This window comes from Geotrypetes seraphini, chromosome 1 (assembly GCF_902459505.1).
Source record: "Geotrypetes seraphini chromosome 1, aGeoSer1.1, whole genome shotgun sequence".
Lineage (NCBI taxonomy): Eukaryota > Metazoa > Chordata > Amphibia > Gymnophiona > Dermophiidae > Geotrypetes > Geotrypetes seraphini.
Genome location: NC_047084.1, coordinates 513,963,981 through 513,980,744, shown reverse-complemented (window position 1 = coordinate 513,980,744; position 16,764 = coordinate 513,963,981). Strand labels below are relative to the sequence as shown.

At 45.8% G+C, this 16,764-nt stretch overlaps 1 protein-coding gene across 1 annotated transcript in view; it reads left to right on the top strand.

The window, feature by feature from the left end:
- The first annotated feature begins 12,740 nt into the window (after positions 1-12,740).
- LOC117369059 (semaphorin-4D-like) overlaps positions 12,741-16,764 on the top strand; it is a 113,031-nt gene continuing 109,007 nt past the window's right edge. Inside the window, exon 1 of the mRNA XM_033962981.1 lies at positions 12,741-12,771. Within this exon, the coding sequence (XP_033818872.1) occupies positions 12,741-12,771 (31 nt within the window). The remainder of the gene's footprint in view (positions 12,772-16,764) is intronic.

Genomic DNA, 16,764 nt, shown 5'->3' with positions numbered 1-16,764 from the left:
TGGTAGGCACCTCGAGCTAGGCACTTCCCCACAAGCAATAGGCGCCTACCATCCAATTAATCCATAATTTTTGCTAATTACGAGCTCATTATTGCTCATTAACAGCACCAATTAAGCTAATTAAAAAATTAAGTTAGGCATCTAGATTGGCTAGGCACGCCAATCTAGGTGCCTAAATTCAGGTGCCGTTTATAGAATCTGGGCCCATATGCCAATCCTGTGCTCATCAGCGTGCAATAATGTAGCTACTCTGATGTCCATTCTCCACCCCAGAATTCCCTTTCCATAGAAATAATTAAAATTGTTTTTAATATGTGATTTGCCCATGCAAATCTCTAAGATATCACATCGAGAGAAATGGCCTACTGAGAACAAGCCAGCACGGATTCTGTAAGGGAAGGTCATGCCTAACGAACCTTCTGTACTTCTTTGAGGGAATAAGCAGTCGGGTGGACAATGGGGAACCCATAGACATCATTTACCTCGATTTTCAAAAGGCTTTCGACAAGGTGCCACATGAAAGGCTGCTTAGGAAGCTGTGGAACCACGGGGTGGGAGGGGATGTGCACAGATGGATCAAGCACTGGTTGTCGGGTAGACTGCAGAGGGTCGGAGTAAAGGGCCAATATTCTGACTGGCGGGGAGTCACGAGCGGTGTGCCAAGGGATCGGTGCTGGGGCCGTTACTTTTCAACATATTCATCAATGACCTAGAAAAGGAGGCAAAGTGCGAGGTTATAAAATTTGCAGACGATACCAAACTGTGCGGCAGAGTTAGGTCCAGGGAGGAGTGTGAGGACCTGCAAAGGGACCTGGACAAGCTGGAAGACTGGGCAAACAAATGGCAAATGCGCTTTAACATGGAAAAATGTAAGGTCATGCATATAGGGAAAAAGAATCCGTTGTTCAACTACAAATTGGGGGGGTGCATTGTTGGGAGACAGCGGTCTTGAGAGGGACTTAGGTGTGCTGGTGGATGCATCACTGAAGCCATCTGCACAGTGCGCAGCAGCCTCGAAAAAAGCCAACAGGATGCTGGGCATCATAAAGAGGGGCATAAAAACCAGGACGCGGGAAGTCATCATGCCATTGTATCGAGCGATGGTGCGTCCACATCTGGAATACTGCGTTCAGTATTGGTCGCCGTACCTCAAGAAGGACATGGCGGTACTTGAGAGAGTCCAAAGGAGAGCAACGAAACTGGTAAGAGGGCTGGAACACTGCCCATACGCCGAGAGGTTGGATAGGCTGGGGCTCTTCTCTCTGGAAAAAAGGAGGCTCAGGGGAGATATGATAGAGACCTTCAAGATCATGAGGGGCATAGAGAGGGTGGATAGGGACAGATTCTTCAGACTGAAGGGGACAACAAGTACAAGGGGGCATTCGGAGAAACTGAAGGGAGATAGGTTCAAAACAAATGCAAGGAAGTTTTTTTTCACCCAAAGGGTCGTGGACACTTGGAATGCGCTACCGGAGGAAGTGATCAGGCAGAGTACGGTACAGGGATTGGACGGATTCCTTAGGGATAAAGGGATTGTGGGATACTGAGAGAGGTGCTGGGATGTAGCACAGGTATAGAAAGCTAACCAGGTAATAAGTATAGAAACCCAACAGGTCGTGCATGTGCAAGACCGGAGGGTTAGGACTACGATGGGAAGATAGGACTTCAATGAGAAACCAAGGTGGCAAGGGAGCCCCTTCTGGTGATTCAGACAGGTCGTGACCTGTTTGGGCCGCCGCGGGAGCGGACTGCCGGGCAGGATGGACCTATGGTCTGACCCGGCGGAGGCACTGCTTATGTTCTTATGATGTACTGGCGTAGCAAAAATAGGAGAAACCTGGGGCAGTGGTGCCCCCCGCCCCCTCCTCTCCTTCCCCTGCTCCTTCCCTGCCCCCCACGCCACACACGCACCCTCCTTCCTCCAATACCTCTTTAAATCTTCTCTAGCGTGAGCAGCTTTTCCTGCCTGCTGCTAACACTGGCGTTGACTTTCCCTCTGATGTCACTTCCTGGCCTCACGATCCAGAAGTGATTTCAAAGGGGATCCAGGCTAGCACGAGCAGCAGACCTGAGAAGCTGCTCATACTGGAGAAGATTTAGAAGTATGTGCCGGGGGGGGGGGGGGGAAGGCAGAGAAGTGTTGGCACCCCTACCAGAATGGTGCCCAGGGCAGTCCACCCCACCTTACTATGCCACTGACAGGATGTACACAGGCTTTCTGCAGTAAGCCATTTTAAGCTATGGGAAGCGCATGCTAGTGCTAGTGCAAATATTGGTGTTTAACACTACAAGCAAAGAAAAGCACAAAGGGCTTCAAATAACTAGTCTTGCTGTAAATAGTTTACTGACATTTTTGTTGGGGAGACAACATTTGCTCTAAGGTTTTGTGCTCCAGTCTGTGGTACAACAATTGCTGACCACCGTGTTTTGCAGTTCTTTTAGACATTTGAGGAACTTGGCCAACCCCTGATGCAGACGACATATGCCGAAACACTGCACAGGTTGGTTCATTGAAGCCCGTTGTGCTGTTTTTGCTAGACTTGTTTAGTGTACTTTGACTCTTTGTGTTGTCTTTTATGCGTGGTATTTAGCATTAAGCATAAAGTTGGTCACCAAAGAGTAAAAGGCCTGAGATTTTATAACATATTTAAAATTAGGCCTGAAACATTTTGAAATGTTAGTTAGAAATTTCTAAACTGTTTGCTATTTCTTCTGATTTACTGTGGGCAAGTGAATAATCTACTGGAAAATCCGGTGGCATCATCATGTGACACTGTGTTATTTGGTACTTCCATAAGATCCAAGAGTCTAATCTCTTCTAATAATAATAAACTTTTGCTCATCATTCAGGGGTTGCCAAACAGCAAATTATGAAAAACTGGAAAAATTGGGATCGGCTGAATTATAATTTTGAGTGGAATTCGTTATGCCAAATCTTTAAAATGGAACGGGTACTAGCCATACAGCAGGGGCATTTTGAGAAATTTAGGGATGTTTGGGAGCCATTAACAAAATATTGTACAGAATGAATATTATTTTTTTTCCCCTTTATTCATACACTAGTGTTTAAGCCCGTTAGATTAACGGGTGCTAGAATAGATGTGTGTGTCTGTTTTTCTTTCTTTCTCTCTCTCCCCTTGACCGTTGTCTGTCTGTCTATGTTTATTTGTTTTTCTCTCCTTGGACACTGGCTGTCTCTCCTTAGACGCTGGCTGTCTCTCCTTGGACGCTGCCTGAATGTCTTCCTTTCTGTCTGTCTCACTGGCCCCCTGTGTGTTATTCTTTGTGTCTGTGTCCTTGTATCATTGCCCCACCCCCCCAGAGCAAAGTTGTCTGCCCCCAGCATACCCCTTCCCCTCTCCCTGACTGTCTCTCCATGGCCCCCTTCTGTCTTCCCCTTCCCCCCCCCCCCCTCCGAGCAAAGCTGTCTGGCCCCCAGCAAACCTCTCCAACAAAAGCATCCCCCTGTACCTGCAGCATCGGCACGACACCCTTCAGCCAATCGTGAGTGCTCAGAGCGCGAGAGGGAGCGGGGGCCTGCAACTTCTTCAGCGTCGGTGAGGAAGGAGAGGTTGGCCCAACTCAGGGGCTTTGTGAACAGTCTTCTGCGGCTCGAAGCCCTCCTCCCAGCAGCCACTTCCAGCAGCACTCCGTACTGCCTTCCTCCCGCCGCCCAGAGTAGATGTCTGTATGTTTTTTGTTTTTTTTTAATTTGTCTCTCTCTCCCTGGACGCTGTCTGTCTGTCATTCTTTGTGTCTGTGTGTCTCCCTGGTCCTCTGTCTGTCCGTCTTTCTTTCTGTCTGTCTCCCTAGCCCCCCTGCTTGTCAAAACAGCCCCCTTTCCCTCTCCCCCTGTTCTGCAATGCCTACCTGCTCCGTGGCCCCCTTCTGTTCCTCCCCCACCTGATTACTATCTGCCCCCAGCACACCCTTCCCCCCAAAGCAGCCCCTTTCCCTCTCCCCCTATTCTGCAATGCTTACCTTCTCCATGGTCCCTTTCTGTTCCCCCCCCATGATTGCTGTCTGCACTCATCACAACCCTCCCACCAAAACAGCCCCCTTTCCTGTCTGCTCCATGCCCTTCTTTTTCCTCTTCCCCTCCCTGCATCCATGGTTTCTGCCACCGCTGCCACTCCTATTTAAAGCGGCCTGCTGAGGTTCATGGCCGGCTGTAGCGAATCTCGCAGGCCGCTGTCCACCTCAGTAGCATGTTCCCTCTGACACGATCGCGTCAGAGGGAACGTGCTACCATGTGGAGAGTGGCCTGAGAGGTTCGCTACAGCCGGCCGTGAACTTCAGCAGGCCGCTTTGAACATGAGCGGTAGTGGCTATTGCGGGAGGATGGGGGGGGGGGGAGTCGTCGACGTGCAGGCCGCTGTGAACAGGAGCGGCGGCAGGACCATGAGGCGGGAGTGAGCTGTTCGGCTTCCCCTATCTGGGGAAACCGCCGTGCCGAGGAGAGCCGGGAGTGAGCTGTTCGACTTCCCCTATCTGGGGAAACCGCCGTTCCGAAAATGGTATTGCAGGAGAGCAATGCGTTGTAAAATTTCTCAGCTGCGCGTGGGGCCGTAGTAAGCGCGGGGCATGCTGCACTGTTGGCGGCCACGGACCTACGGATCATGGAAGCACGCCGATAAGAATGCGCATGCGCCGCCTACGGTTTTATTATATAGATATCCAGGATGGGGAAGGGGGGAGGGAATATTTTATGATTTATTATGCTTAAGTACAATTTTGAGTATAAGAGGGGAAGGGGTATTTGATGTGAGTTAAACTTTGATGGTATATTAAGTGATGTTAAAAGTATAAAATGATTATATCTTATGTTACACTTGTTGAAAGTTTTAAAAATAAATAAAGACTTAAAAAACAAAACTGATTTACTGTGGGCAGTGGGGCATGTTCTCCCTGAGCTTGGTGAAATTTTTAATTTATGTTCTCTGACTTTTTTGACAAAGGTTTGTAGGTGTTCCCTTGCAAATAAGTCATCGATAAGTGAAATTAATGCCACAGCCCACATAGGGAAATTTGATTGGTCAAGGAACTAAGCCAGCATAATATAAGAAGAACTGAAGAAAATAAAGGGTATGTATTAAGCACCTGTCAAAGATAGTGGCATTTTTGGAGGTATGTATGGCAAAGAAGGGGAGGCATTTTGGCCCTGATTCTCCAAAAGTGCGTCCCGATTTTAGGCAGCTGTAGGCGTCCTACAGCTGTCTAATCAGCCAATCGGGATGCACGTTTGGCCAATCAGACCTTAGACTTAGTGGGGATGGGCGGACCCGCTATGCCTAAGGCCTGATTGGTCCAGGCTTCTAGAACCTGGGCCAATCAGGCCTTAGGCTTCGGTGGGATGGGCCGGGAAGGGGCGAGCCCGCCTCATTTCGACCAGGCGGGCCTACAGGCTGGACGGCCAAGAACCATCTGGCCTGAAGAACAGGTTAGTTTGGAGGTTTGGGGGTTGTTAGCGCCGGGGGGGCCTGGGGGAGTGCATCTTCGGGCAGGAGGGATTGGACACCCTCCTGCCAGCAATCGGTAGTGTCGGGGTGGGAGGGAGATCGGTAATGTTGGGGGAGGGGCAGTCGGTAGTGTCGGAGGGGGGGGGCATCTGATCGGACAGGCCGCGGCCCGCTATACTTATAGCGGCAGAGAGATCCCTTGTCGTGATAAGTATAGCGGCTGCGTCTACTTACAATGTAGACTAGCATTTTGCTGGCCTATATTTTAAGGTTTCTTCCTCTACTAGGGAGACACGTAGGGCCACCTAGGTTCGCCTAAGGCCCGCCTAAGGCCCTTAGGCGAGCATAGGCGTCTTGCGGGTCTCCCTTGGCTCCCGGAGGCGCCTTCAGGCCTGCCTGGGGAGCATTTTTTTTAAAAAACGTGCATCCCGATTGGCTGATTAGACAGCTGTAGGACGCCTACAGCTGCCTAAAATCGGGACGCACTTTTGGAGAATCAGGGCCTTTATGTCTTACCAGAAACGTCAATGCATGACTGAAGGAATAATTTTTTTTTATTTTTTTTTTTAAAGAGGGTTTTAGATGTCTTAGGGCTCTTTTTACAAAGCCATGGTAGATGTTTCTACTCTGGACAGAAGAGGTAAGTGATCCAACACTCATAGAAGTCCTATGAGTATCAGAGCATTTACCTCACTGGTTCACAATAGAAATCTCTACTTTAGTTTTCTAAAAGCCAGAGTTACCCCCCTTTTACAAAACCGCAATAGCTGTTATTAGCACAGGCTGGTGCGCTGCTCTTGATGCTCATAGGAATTCTATCAGTGTCAGGAGCAGCACTGAGCATTCAGCATGCCGGCCTGCGCTAAAAAACGCTATTGTGGTTTTGTAAAAGGGGTGGGGGTGGGGGGTTAGTGACTAAAGTGAGGCTTTTATGACTGTTCTGAATACTCGTAGAAGATTGGATATAAAGAATGCTACCAGTTTATATCAATTCAGGAAAATGGTCAAAACTTGGATTTTTCAGAAATGCTTCCCATAATCGATTGACTTAAGAATTATTTAGGTAAATCCTTTTTATTCTGTGGGGTGTTTTTTTCTTTTTTGGTAAATAAGAGTCAGGAAGAATTTTATTGTTGATGAAATGATTTGGTTTGATGTTTATTAGTTGTCTGTGACATTGTTTTAATGTATGTTTGTACCGTGCTCAGAATTTGATGGTTTCGAGTAATACATTTTTAAATAAATTAAATAAGGCCCTCCTTTACAAAGCCACGCTAGCATTTTTAGCGCCCACTGCCGCGGATGCTCATAGAATTCCTAGGAGCGTCTCAGCTGTTACCGCGGCAGCCGGCACTAAAAACGCTAGCACAGCTTTGTAAAGGAGGGGTTAAATAAAGTGTTAACTAAACTGAATAGCAAAGGAGTAGATCGGACAGATATAAACTCGGTGAGCAGCAACAAAGCTGCTAACCTACTCATTTCCAATAGGAACAATTCAGGACAGGTTTGGATTATGAGAATTTGTCCTGATGTGTTATGGGTCCTGCAGTGCTGATTTTAATGGGTAGAATCAAGGAATAAAAATATCGCATTGTACGTGGGCAGAAAACCAGTTCTTGACTAAATGTCCTTACTAGTACTGGATAAACTGGCAGTTTTGCAGCAGAAGTTCCCAGCATAGGCACAGCTCTCTGGGTGCTGTGGGTGCCTGAGCACCCTCAATATTTTGGGGATATCACAAGACCACAGGGATGGTGTTGGGGGGGGCATACAGGGCAGTTGCCCTCAGCCCCACAGCTTTCAGAGGCAACCCGAAGGAAAGCATGCTTCCCCCCTTGTCTCCACTCTTGTCTGGTATCTCCCTGGCCTTCCCGGTCTAAATTTGAGAAGTAATTATGGCCCGCAGAGAATTGCCGGCGCTGCAGGGATATTAATAAGCTGCCCGCGTCCTCCATTGCACTTTACGTCTGCCGCAGTACGTCCCAGTCCAAAACAGAATGTTACGTCAGAGGAGGGACTGTGACAGAGGAAAAGTGCAGTGCAGTGCAGGCCTTGGGCAGCTTGTTAGTATCCCTGCAGCGTCGGTGATCCTCTGCGGGCCATAATTACTTTCAAAGTTAGACCGGAAAGGCCAGGGGGACACTGGACAAGGGTAGAGACAAGAGGGAAGCATGCCAGCCTTCATGGTACCCCGTAAAGCCATGGGGCCGAGGGCAACTGCCCTGTTTACCCTAAACCCTAAAGCTCTTGAAGTACACAGATAGGAGAGAGGGATATGCTAAACTGAGGGTGGGGGAGAGGTGAAAGGGAAGAAATAATGGGCCTGTAAACAGAGGAAAGGGGGGAGAGATGGGAGATAATGGGAAGGGAAAAGAAAGGGAGAGAAGTTAGACCCAAGGGGTGGTGTGGAGGGAGGGGGTATAGAGATATTGGATATGAGGGCAGTTGGGAAGAGAAAGAGAGAGATGGTGGATCCTGGGGTTGTGGGAAAGGAGGGAGAGAGATGATAGATGATAGAGTAGGAGGAAATATTTTTTCACTCAGAGAATACTTAAGCTCTGAAATGTATTGCCAGAGGTTGTGATATAAGCGGATAGTGTAGCTGGTTTTAAGAAAGGTTTAGACAAATTCCTGGAGGAAAATCCATAGTCTGTTGTTAAGAAATGGGGGAAGCCACTGCTTGCCCTGGATCAGTACCATGGAATGTTGCTACTCTTTGGGTTTTTGTCAGGTACTAGTGACTGGATTGGCCACCGTGAGAATGGGCTACTGGGCTTCATGGACCATTGGTCTGACCCAGTAAGGGTATTCTTATGTTCTAGAAAAGGAGAGATGGTGGATCTGGGTATGGTGAGATCCATTGCTGCAGCTGCTTTTTCACTCTTCGGGCCACTGGTAGCGTGAGTGAAATAAACATGCTGCCTTCCGAGGCCTGGAAACTTTACTTCTGCTACTGCTTCCTGTCCCCGCTTAGGCACGAATCAGTAGCAGAGGGAAAGCCACTGGACTGCCGAAGACAACGTGTTTACTTCACTCATGTTGCCGGCGGCCCAAAGAGTGCAAGAGTAGCTGCCATATTGGATCCCGTGGAGGGGAGGAATGCATTGGGGTCACTGGGGGGTCGTGGGGGGTAGGGGTGGTCATTAGAGAAATGCTGGACAGTGGGAATGGAGAGGAAAAACAAGAAAAAGATGCTACATCTCCGGGGGAGGAAAGGGATAGGGATAGAGAGGACAGAGATGACAGACCATGGTAGGAAGGAATAGGAGGGAAGGAGAGAAGAGGACAACAAGAATGGAGAAAGGGAAGGAGAGAAAAATTGGACTATTGGAGGTAAGGAGAGAGAGATGCCAGACCAGGGAAGGAGGAGAGAGAGGTGTTGTACTGCAGGTGGTGTCTGGCATCCTAGGGTTTCATTTGTGTATATTATGACTTTTAGTTTATGGTCCTGTGTTTGCTTAGGGGTTATCTGTGTTCTCCATGTGTGACCAAGGCCAGGTGTTCTGATATGAATGAATGTTGAGAAGTGTCATACAGTGTGCTCTGTGTAGTTTAATTTTGTCGTTAACCATTATGTATTGTTAATAAGATTATATATGAAAAATGAATGGAAAAAATGGCATTATTGTGGGGGCAGGGTCTGAGGCAGAGTTTGGGCACCCCCAATCATTTTGAAAAGTTGGCTCCTCTGCTTCCCAGAACTTGGTTTTGGGACTGGTTCTTTTCAAATTCTTTGGGTCCCTTTTACTAAACTGAGTAAGTGCTAACCTGCTAAAAAAGGCTTACTGAAATATATAGTATTTTGTGGTAATTTATCTATCAGCATATGCTGTGTGTCATTTATATTTTTAAAAAACTTATTTGGGTGAGGGAGTATTATGGCCTGAAATAATGCCCCACTGAATCTGGCATTAGTATGCATAAAATTCCCATATTAAAATGCATGAAGGTCAGATTCTAGCATGGTTTTATTAAACTTTATTGGTATTCTGTAGTGAGAATAGAGGAAAAATATGCTTGTAGTGAGACGCTGTCACACACTAGATACAGCAGGGCAAAAAAAATTGAAAGGGATTTGTAAAAAATCAAAAAACAGTAAATTGTTGGACAATTATGCTTCAGTGATAATAAGGGAAAAAGAATACACTTAAGACATAAAAATCCCTTAACAGAACTGGGAGCGTGTATACAGAAAATAAATTTAGAAGTAGCCATCTCAGATGACCTAAAACAGTGTTCTTCAATGCAAGGACTGGAGGCCAGTAGCAGCCCCAATTTCATGTCTTCCGCCCTCCCTGCTATTTTACCTCTCTACCAGGCTCAGGTCAGAGAAAAGTGGACGGGGGCACAGGGAAGAGTCTCATGTTTGAAGGACAAGCCATTTATCAATAGACATTGCGGGTTTCAGGTTATTTGGGAGCCATTAACAAAATATTGCAAAGATTGAAAGTATTGTACAGAATAAACATTAATTTTTTCTTTGGTTCATATATGTCCAGGGTGGGGTGGGGGGGATGGGATTATTTTATGATTTCTTTTATTTATGAATAAATATAGGCTACAAGGGAGAGGGATTATTCAATATAGTTAAGAATTTGATGTTATATTAAGTGTGATTTAAGTATAAATGATTGTATTATATGTTACACTTACTGGGAGCTTTAAAAATGAATAAAGATTAATTAATATAACAAGTTATGGGGAGGAGGGGGGGAAATGATTGTTTTCTGTATTAATTTGTGTAGTTAAAGTGCCTTTTCTGTAGTGTTTACATTTAAATTAATTGTATGGCACTGTCAAAGTTCAAAATTTAATAAAGATTAATAATAATTAAAAAAAAAAAAATAGACATTGCGGGCACATTCAGTGGAATACAGCAGAAATTGGGGAAGTCCTTGAAAAAAACTGTTTACTTTGTTTTGGTGAAATATGTTGGATGTATTCCCCCTGCCTGATGGACAGAATGTCTAAAAGATAAGTGATTGTTTTGTCTCTATTTACTCTTTAAGATGTTTAGAGTTATGGGGAGATTATAAAAACAATTGAAGTATTTAAAAAGAATAGATATAAAAGACTAATGACGAGGTGGGTGTGTAAATCTCATGGCAATGAGAGGTTATCTGAGCTTTGAGGGACACTTCTGAAGTCTGTTTGGAGTAATCTAAGCCTTCTTTGGTTAATCTGTGCATAGATACTGCCGTAGTTAATATCCTGTAGTAGATATTGTGTTATATTTCTTAGGATAAAGATATAAGAACTGCAAGTTCTGTGATTTAAATAATTTATTATTAATACCAAATTATCAGTGCTAATTTGTTTATTAATTAACCCCCCTTTTTACTAAACCATGGTAGAGGGTTCTACTGTGGCCCAGAGCACTAAATGTTCTGACACTGCTCTGACACTATGCACCAGCATTTAAATCGGCCTTTGACATGGTGTGAGGGCAGTGGCATAGTCAAGGGGTTAGGAGGGGCGGAGCTCCCCAGATGCTGTTTTGATGGGGGCACCAGTACCTCTCCTCCTCTCTGCCCCACTCAACTCCTTCCCACTCCTCAACTGCTACATCCGCACCTTCAATTCCCCGCCACCGTAACTCTAGCTCTTCGCACATACATAACTACATAACCTGCCCCATTAAAAAAAAGAAAAAAGCCCCCTCACGCTGACCCCCCCTACCCCATGCCACTGACTCCCCTAAACCAAACCCCTCCCCGTCCCCAAAATTCAGGAGGGATGCCCACTCTCTCCTGCCACCAGACCTCCCTCCCACCCCCCAAACATCCCCGTACCTTTTTAAAAAGTTGGAAGCAAGAAGCCCGCTCTGAGGCTCCTGCTTCGGGTTACCAGTGCTAAATGATGAGCTTTCCCTTCCCCGGTGCATCATGTGATGCACGGGGATGGGCCAAAGACCCTGTTTGGTTAAGACATCTAAGGCCCCTCCCAAGGGGTGAGGCCTTAGGCACCTCCCTCTGTATCCAGGATACTGAGGGAGAGGCCTAACGCCCTGATTGGTCAAGCCAATCAGGGCTGTAGGCTCCTCCCTCTATGTCCAGAATACTGAAGAGGAGCCTAAAGCCCTGATTGGTCAAGCTAATTAGGGCCTCAGGCTCCCCCCTGATTTCTGATCATTAAAACCTCACCTTTTTTTTTTTTTTTTTTAAATAGCCAAGCGATGTAAGCGCACCAATCGCTTGGCTACTTTGCATGGGGTTTTAGTTAATTTGTATAGCCGAAGTGGAAAATAGATGATCAAGGAAAAAAAACTCATGGTGGTCTGTTTTGTGCATCGGTTCGGAAAAAGCGATCGTAGCTAAAACTGTAAAAAAAAGGTTTTAGCAATGATCGCTGACTTTAGTGCATTTAGCCCTAAGTCTTAGTGCATGCTTACTTGAGAAATGAGGCAACAATATCAGTTGAGTTCTATTTATAATTAGAAATGTATGTTAATTGAAACGGTATAACTCTGACAAATAAAATGACAAAAAGATGTGATTTTTTGCATTTGAACCAGCATCTTCTTGATTACTTAGCCAGCTGAATAACTCAATTTCTAAGACTTGATCCCTCTTTTACAAAGGGGCGCTAATCAATTTAGCATGTGCTAAATCGGCTACCACACCTTAATAAAAGGACCCATAGGTTTCTTTTCTTGGATTATTACACAAATGATAACAGTACATCTGGAATAAGGACCTGTAGTAAAACTGTAGCCAGGATATAGACTGTTGGTTTGTTTTATAGAAAATAGTTTTTGATGCATGTAAAGTATTTCACATTCTATTCTCTCTTGTAGTGACACTGGTGCATGAGAGAGGAAGATTTCCAAAGATACTTGAGCAGTTAAGGGGAAAGGCTTTGGTGATTGTGGAAGGCCCCAACGATAAATGCCTGTTTGCTAGCCAGCCTGAAAGGGGCATTCAAATAATCAGAAGCACATGCTTAGAAGAACTCATCATGAGTCTTTTGTTTTTCATTTTTGAAGATCAGGAATGCTTATTTTGAAATCCATTTTTTCTTGCTTATCAAGTTTTGCATTATTGCTAGAGATCAAGGATATTTTAACATGGCTATGAGCATTCTGTACCTGGTATTGGATTTATTAGTCAGGCTAGAAGCATTCAGCCCAGTACCAAGGGTGACATGGACATCTGACGGTAAGTCTTGTAGTTTGTATGGAAAAGAGATCAGGTCATCTTCTTATCTTTATGCTATTATTTAATGATAAATATGGTCCTCTCCAATATTCCACAAAACCAAGAGAGGGAAAAAGTGGAGTAGATGGCTGAAGTAACCAAGTTTGTTCAAACAGGTGAGTCAATCAGGAAAACAATTGATTAAAAACAGACAAATAAAAACAGTAAAATAGGCAGTTTAATAAAAACAATCCAGCTGACAAGTATTGCAATCAAAATGTTGTATCGAACTGATGAACACCATTGATGGAAAATAAATTACAGCGATGATATTAATCCTGTTGGCAGGCTTGGATTACAATGCCAGTATAATGAGTAATTGTGATGACCAATAAACTGGAAATCAAGCAGCCAGAAGGTTATGCCAACAGGATTAATATAATCGCTGTAATATATTTTCCTTCAATGGTGTTCATCACTTTGATACAATATTTTGATTGCAATACTTGTCAGTCAGATTGTTTTTATTAAACTGCCTATTTACTTGGCAGCTCAACCCCCCCCTACACACACACACACACACAAATTTTAAAAAGACTGCCAAATCGAAGGACAGCAGGAGGGTTGTCCATTCCCTCCTGCTGTCGGGGTCCCCCATTAACCTCTGACAGTCCCAGCAAAAGGGATGTCCAGTTTGCCTACTCCTTCCAGACCACCAGGATCCACCTCCCCCCCCCTCAACACTCCCAGCAGAAGGGATGCCCACTCTTTCATGCCGCCAGGGTCCTCCGCTGCCCCATGAAAACACTCCAACACCTCCAACTGCCCTCCCAACACTCCTGGCAGAAGGGATGCCCACTCCCACCACCAGGGTCCTCCTCCATCCCCCACCAATGCCCTGACACCCCCGACAGCCCTTGACACTCCTGGAAGGAGGGATGTCCACTCTCTCCCGCCGCCAGGGTCCCCAAGCCTCCCAACTCCCCTAGTAGGAGGGATGCCTACTCCCTCCTCACCAGAATCCCCTGCCCACCCAAGCAACCCCCTGATACCCCCTTATCCCCCCATACCTCTAAAAGGAAGGCCAGCCAGAAGATGCCTACTCCCTCTAGCTGGCAGGCCCACCTCTTCAAAATAACGGGCCTTCCCCTTCCCAGTGCACCTGGGATGCACCAGGGAGGGGCTAAGGCTCTGATTTGCCCAGGCGCCTAAGGCACCTCTAATCAAATCCTTAGGTCGCTCCCTGGTGCATCCCAGGATGCACCAGGAAAGGAATGGCCCACTATTTTGAAGAGGCGGGCCTGCCAGGCAGAGGGAATAGGCATCCCTCTGGCTGGTTTTTGTCATAGAGTTATGGGGAGTGGGAGTTGTCAGGGGGGGCGGGGGACCTTGGCAGGGAGGGAGTGGGCATTTCTCTTTCCGGGGGTGTTTGGGGTTGTCATGGGGGTGGGGGACCCTGACGGTGGGAGGGAGTAGGCATCCCTTCGGCCAGGAGTGTCAGGGGGTTGTCGGAGGTGTTGGGGTGGCTGTCAAGGGGGGTCAATTAGCTGAGCTGACAAGATTCTATGAGAACTGTGGCTCAGTTGATCGGGGCAGGGAGAGCAACTTTGACAGAAGGGAGGAGCTGTGCTTAGCGATTGCTCTTCTAAGCAAGCACCAGGCATAGCTCCTCTCTCTCTTTACTGACGATTCTTTGCACAAATAACGTGCATATAATATGCATGTTATTATGCTGAAAATCACCTGTAAAATAAAAATCGCTCCCACTATGGCCATTACATTGACTTGCTGGATTTTACTGGTGAGTTTTGAGAATCCAGCCCTCAGAGATTCACTTTCACCAATCCTCAATGAGAATCCCGCAACACAAACCTTTTTGCTTTTCCAAATATCACTGGATGAAAAAAGGGCAGATTCACTGAGAAATTAATGGCTTAACAACAGTTGCAAAGTGAAGATAGGAAGTACCTGGGGCAGAGGTGCCTCCTTACGCCTTCCTCTCCGTCCCCCGCCCTGCTCTTTCTGTGCTCCACCTGCTCCTTCCATGCCACCTCCTCTCCTTCACATCCACCCCCATACCTCTTTAACTCTTTGCCAGCACGAGCAGCTTCTCACTGGCATTTGGTGGTTTTCAATTGAAGGGCATTTCCGGGGACATTTTGAGGCGTATTTCATCCTGGTAGCGGAGGGACCTGTTAGGCACATACTTTTCCACATCTAAAACATTTTTTTCATGCATAAGATACTTAATAAAATTACCACCTGACAGTATGAAATTCTGAGTTTCTATAGTCTTAGAAAGGATATGCTAATTTTGTAAATTACATTCAAAAGATCACCAACTGAGTTAATGAAGATAATAAAGGGTTTGATCTATGCTGAAAACCTTTACACTTGTTTATTTTCTTTATAGACTGAGAAGAATTCATTATTGATGTGAATTTTCAATGGATCCTGCATGTTGGGGTTTTTTGGTTTTAATTTTAATTCCTGGAAAAACAAGTGATTGAAAGACATCCTAAATCCTTAAGAGAAAATAACATGCAAATTTCTCCTAGTCAAAGATGTGGGGAAACTACGAGACATTATATCAGCTGAAAAAAAAATCAATGCTTACATAAATCAATAACTGGTTTTTGGAGGAATATGAATATGATGTACAGTTTCTCTTGTAACTTAATATCTTAATTGGTTCTTAATTGGCACTACAGATCAATCAATTGACCTTAACTAATGTTAATTGGAGCCAATTAGTGGTTACATGTGGAAGTGCCTTGCGCCTTATTCTATAACCCCTGTGCCTAATTTCTATCACATTTAACTCCAAAGTTTTTCCTTTTAGGCACCTCAGTGTCACATATGTATATTTATTTTGACTTGATATATTGGCTGATTGTGGGTTGGGAGCCTATCAGGGGTTCATGGGGCATTTGCGGGGGGGGGGGTGCGCCGTGGGCAGGAGAGCTTGGACTCCCTCCTGCCTGTATTTTAGGGGAGGTGCACCGTGGGCAGGAGGTGTTGGGCTCCCTCCTACCCGAATTTTAAGGGGGGTTGGTTGGGTCATGGGGCTCGCATCTTGGCAAGAGGGGCTCCCTCCTGCCAGTATTGTGTCGGGTGGGGTGGTTGTGGGGCTTGCACCTCGGCAGGAGGGGTTGGGCTCCCTCCTGCTGGTATTGTTTCAGGGGGGGTCATGGGTGTGTCTCAGCATGAGGGGTTGGGCTTCCTCCTGCCGGTATTGCATGGGGGAGGTTGATCGTGATCATGGCAGGAGAGATTGGCCATCTCTCCTGCTGCGATCGTGATCCCCCGAATGCTGCGAACTGCGGCAGTTCAGGGGAGGATCGTGATCACGGCAGGGGAGATGAGGCATCTCTTCTGCCGTGATCATTGCCGCGGGGGGGGGGGAGGGGGTGAGCAGGTTGGCGGGGCTACTGAGCTGATTGCAGCAGGCGTGATCAGCTCAGTGGCCCCTTTTCAGAACTTATACCTGTTTTGACTTGGTCTAAGTCAAAACGTATAAGTTCCGACTAGGCAACCTGTTAAAGGTTTTGATTATACTTGCTGTATGATTAAGCCTAGGTCAGCCCACCTCTCGCCCTTTCCCTTCCACTAAAAGCGCCTCTTTTCTCTCTAGGCGTTTAGAGGCAGGGGAAAGGCCTAAGCTGGTTTTAGATACGTCTAAAACCAGCTTTGATTATCGGTACTTGGACGATCTGGCTTTTTGATTGTCCAAGTAACGATTTAGGCCACTGTTTGGATGTGTTGGGGTTTTTTTTTTAAATTATGAGCCCCATAGTGTGTCTACTGACCTTCCGCAAAAACTTAACCTGGTTATTCTCAAAATTGTACGTTTACATTTATTTTCTTAATTTTCTAATTTATTGTTAACCAAGTCGAGCTTTATTATATGACAATGACACAGTCTATAAATTCAAGTTTTAGTTTAGTTTTGTTTAGTGTGCACTTAAGTCTTCAAGTAGCATGTTAATGTGAGTGACCTTTTATAGAATTACCCTCTAAATCAGGGATGCCCACACTTTTTCGGCTTGCGAGCTACTTTTAAAATGACCAAGTCAAAATGATCTACCAACAATAAAATTTTTAAAAAACACAAAGCATACTATACGCAGAGAAAATGCTAATTAGCATTTATATTCTGGGGGGTTTTC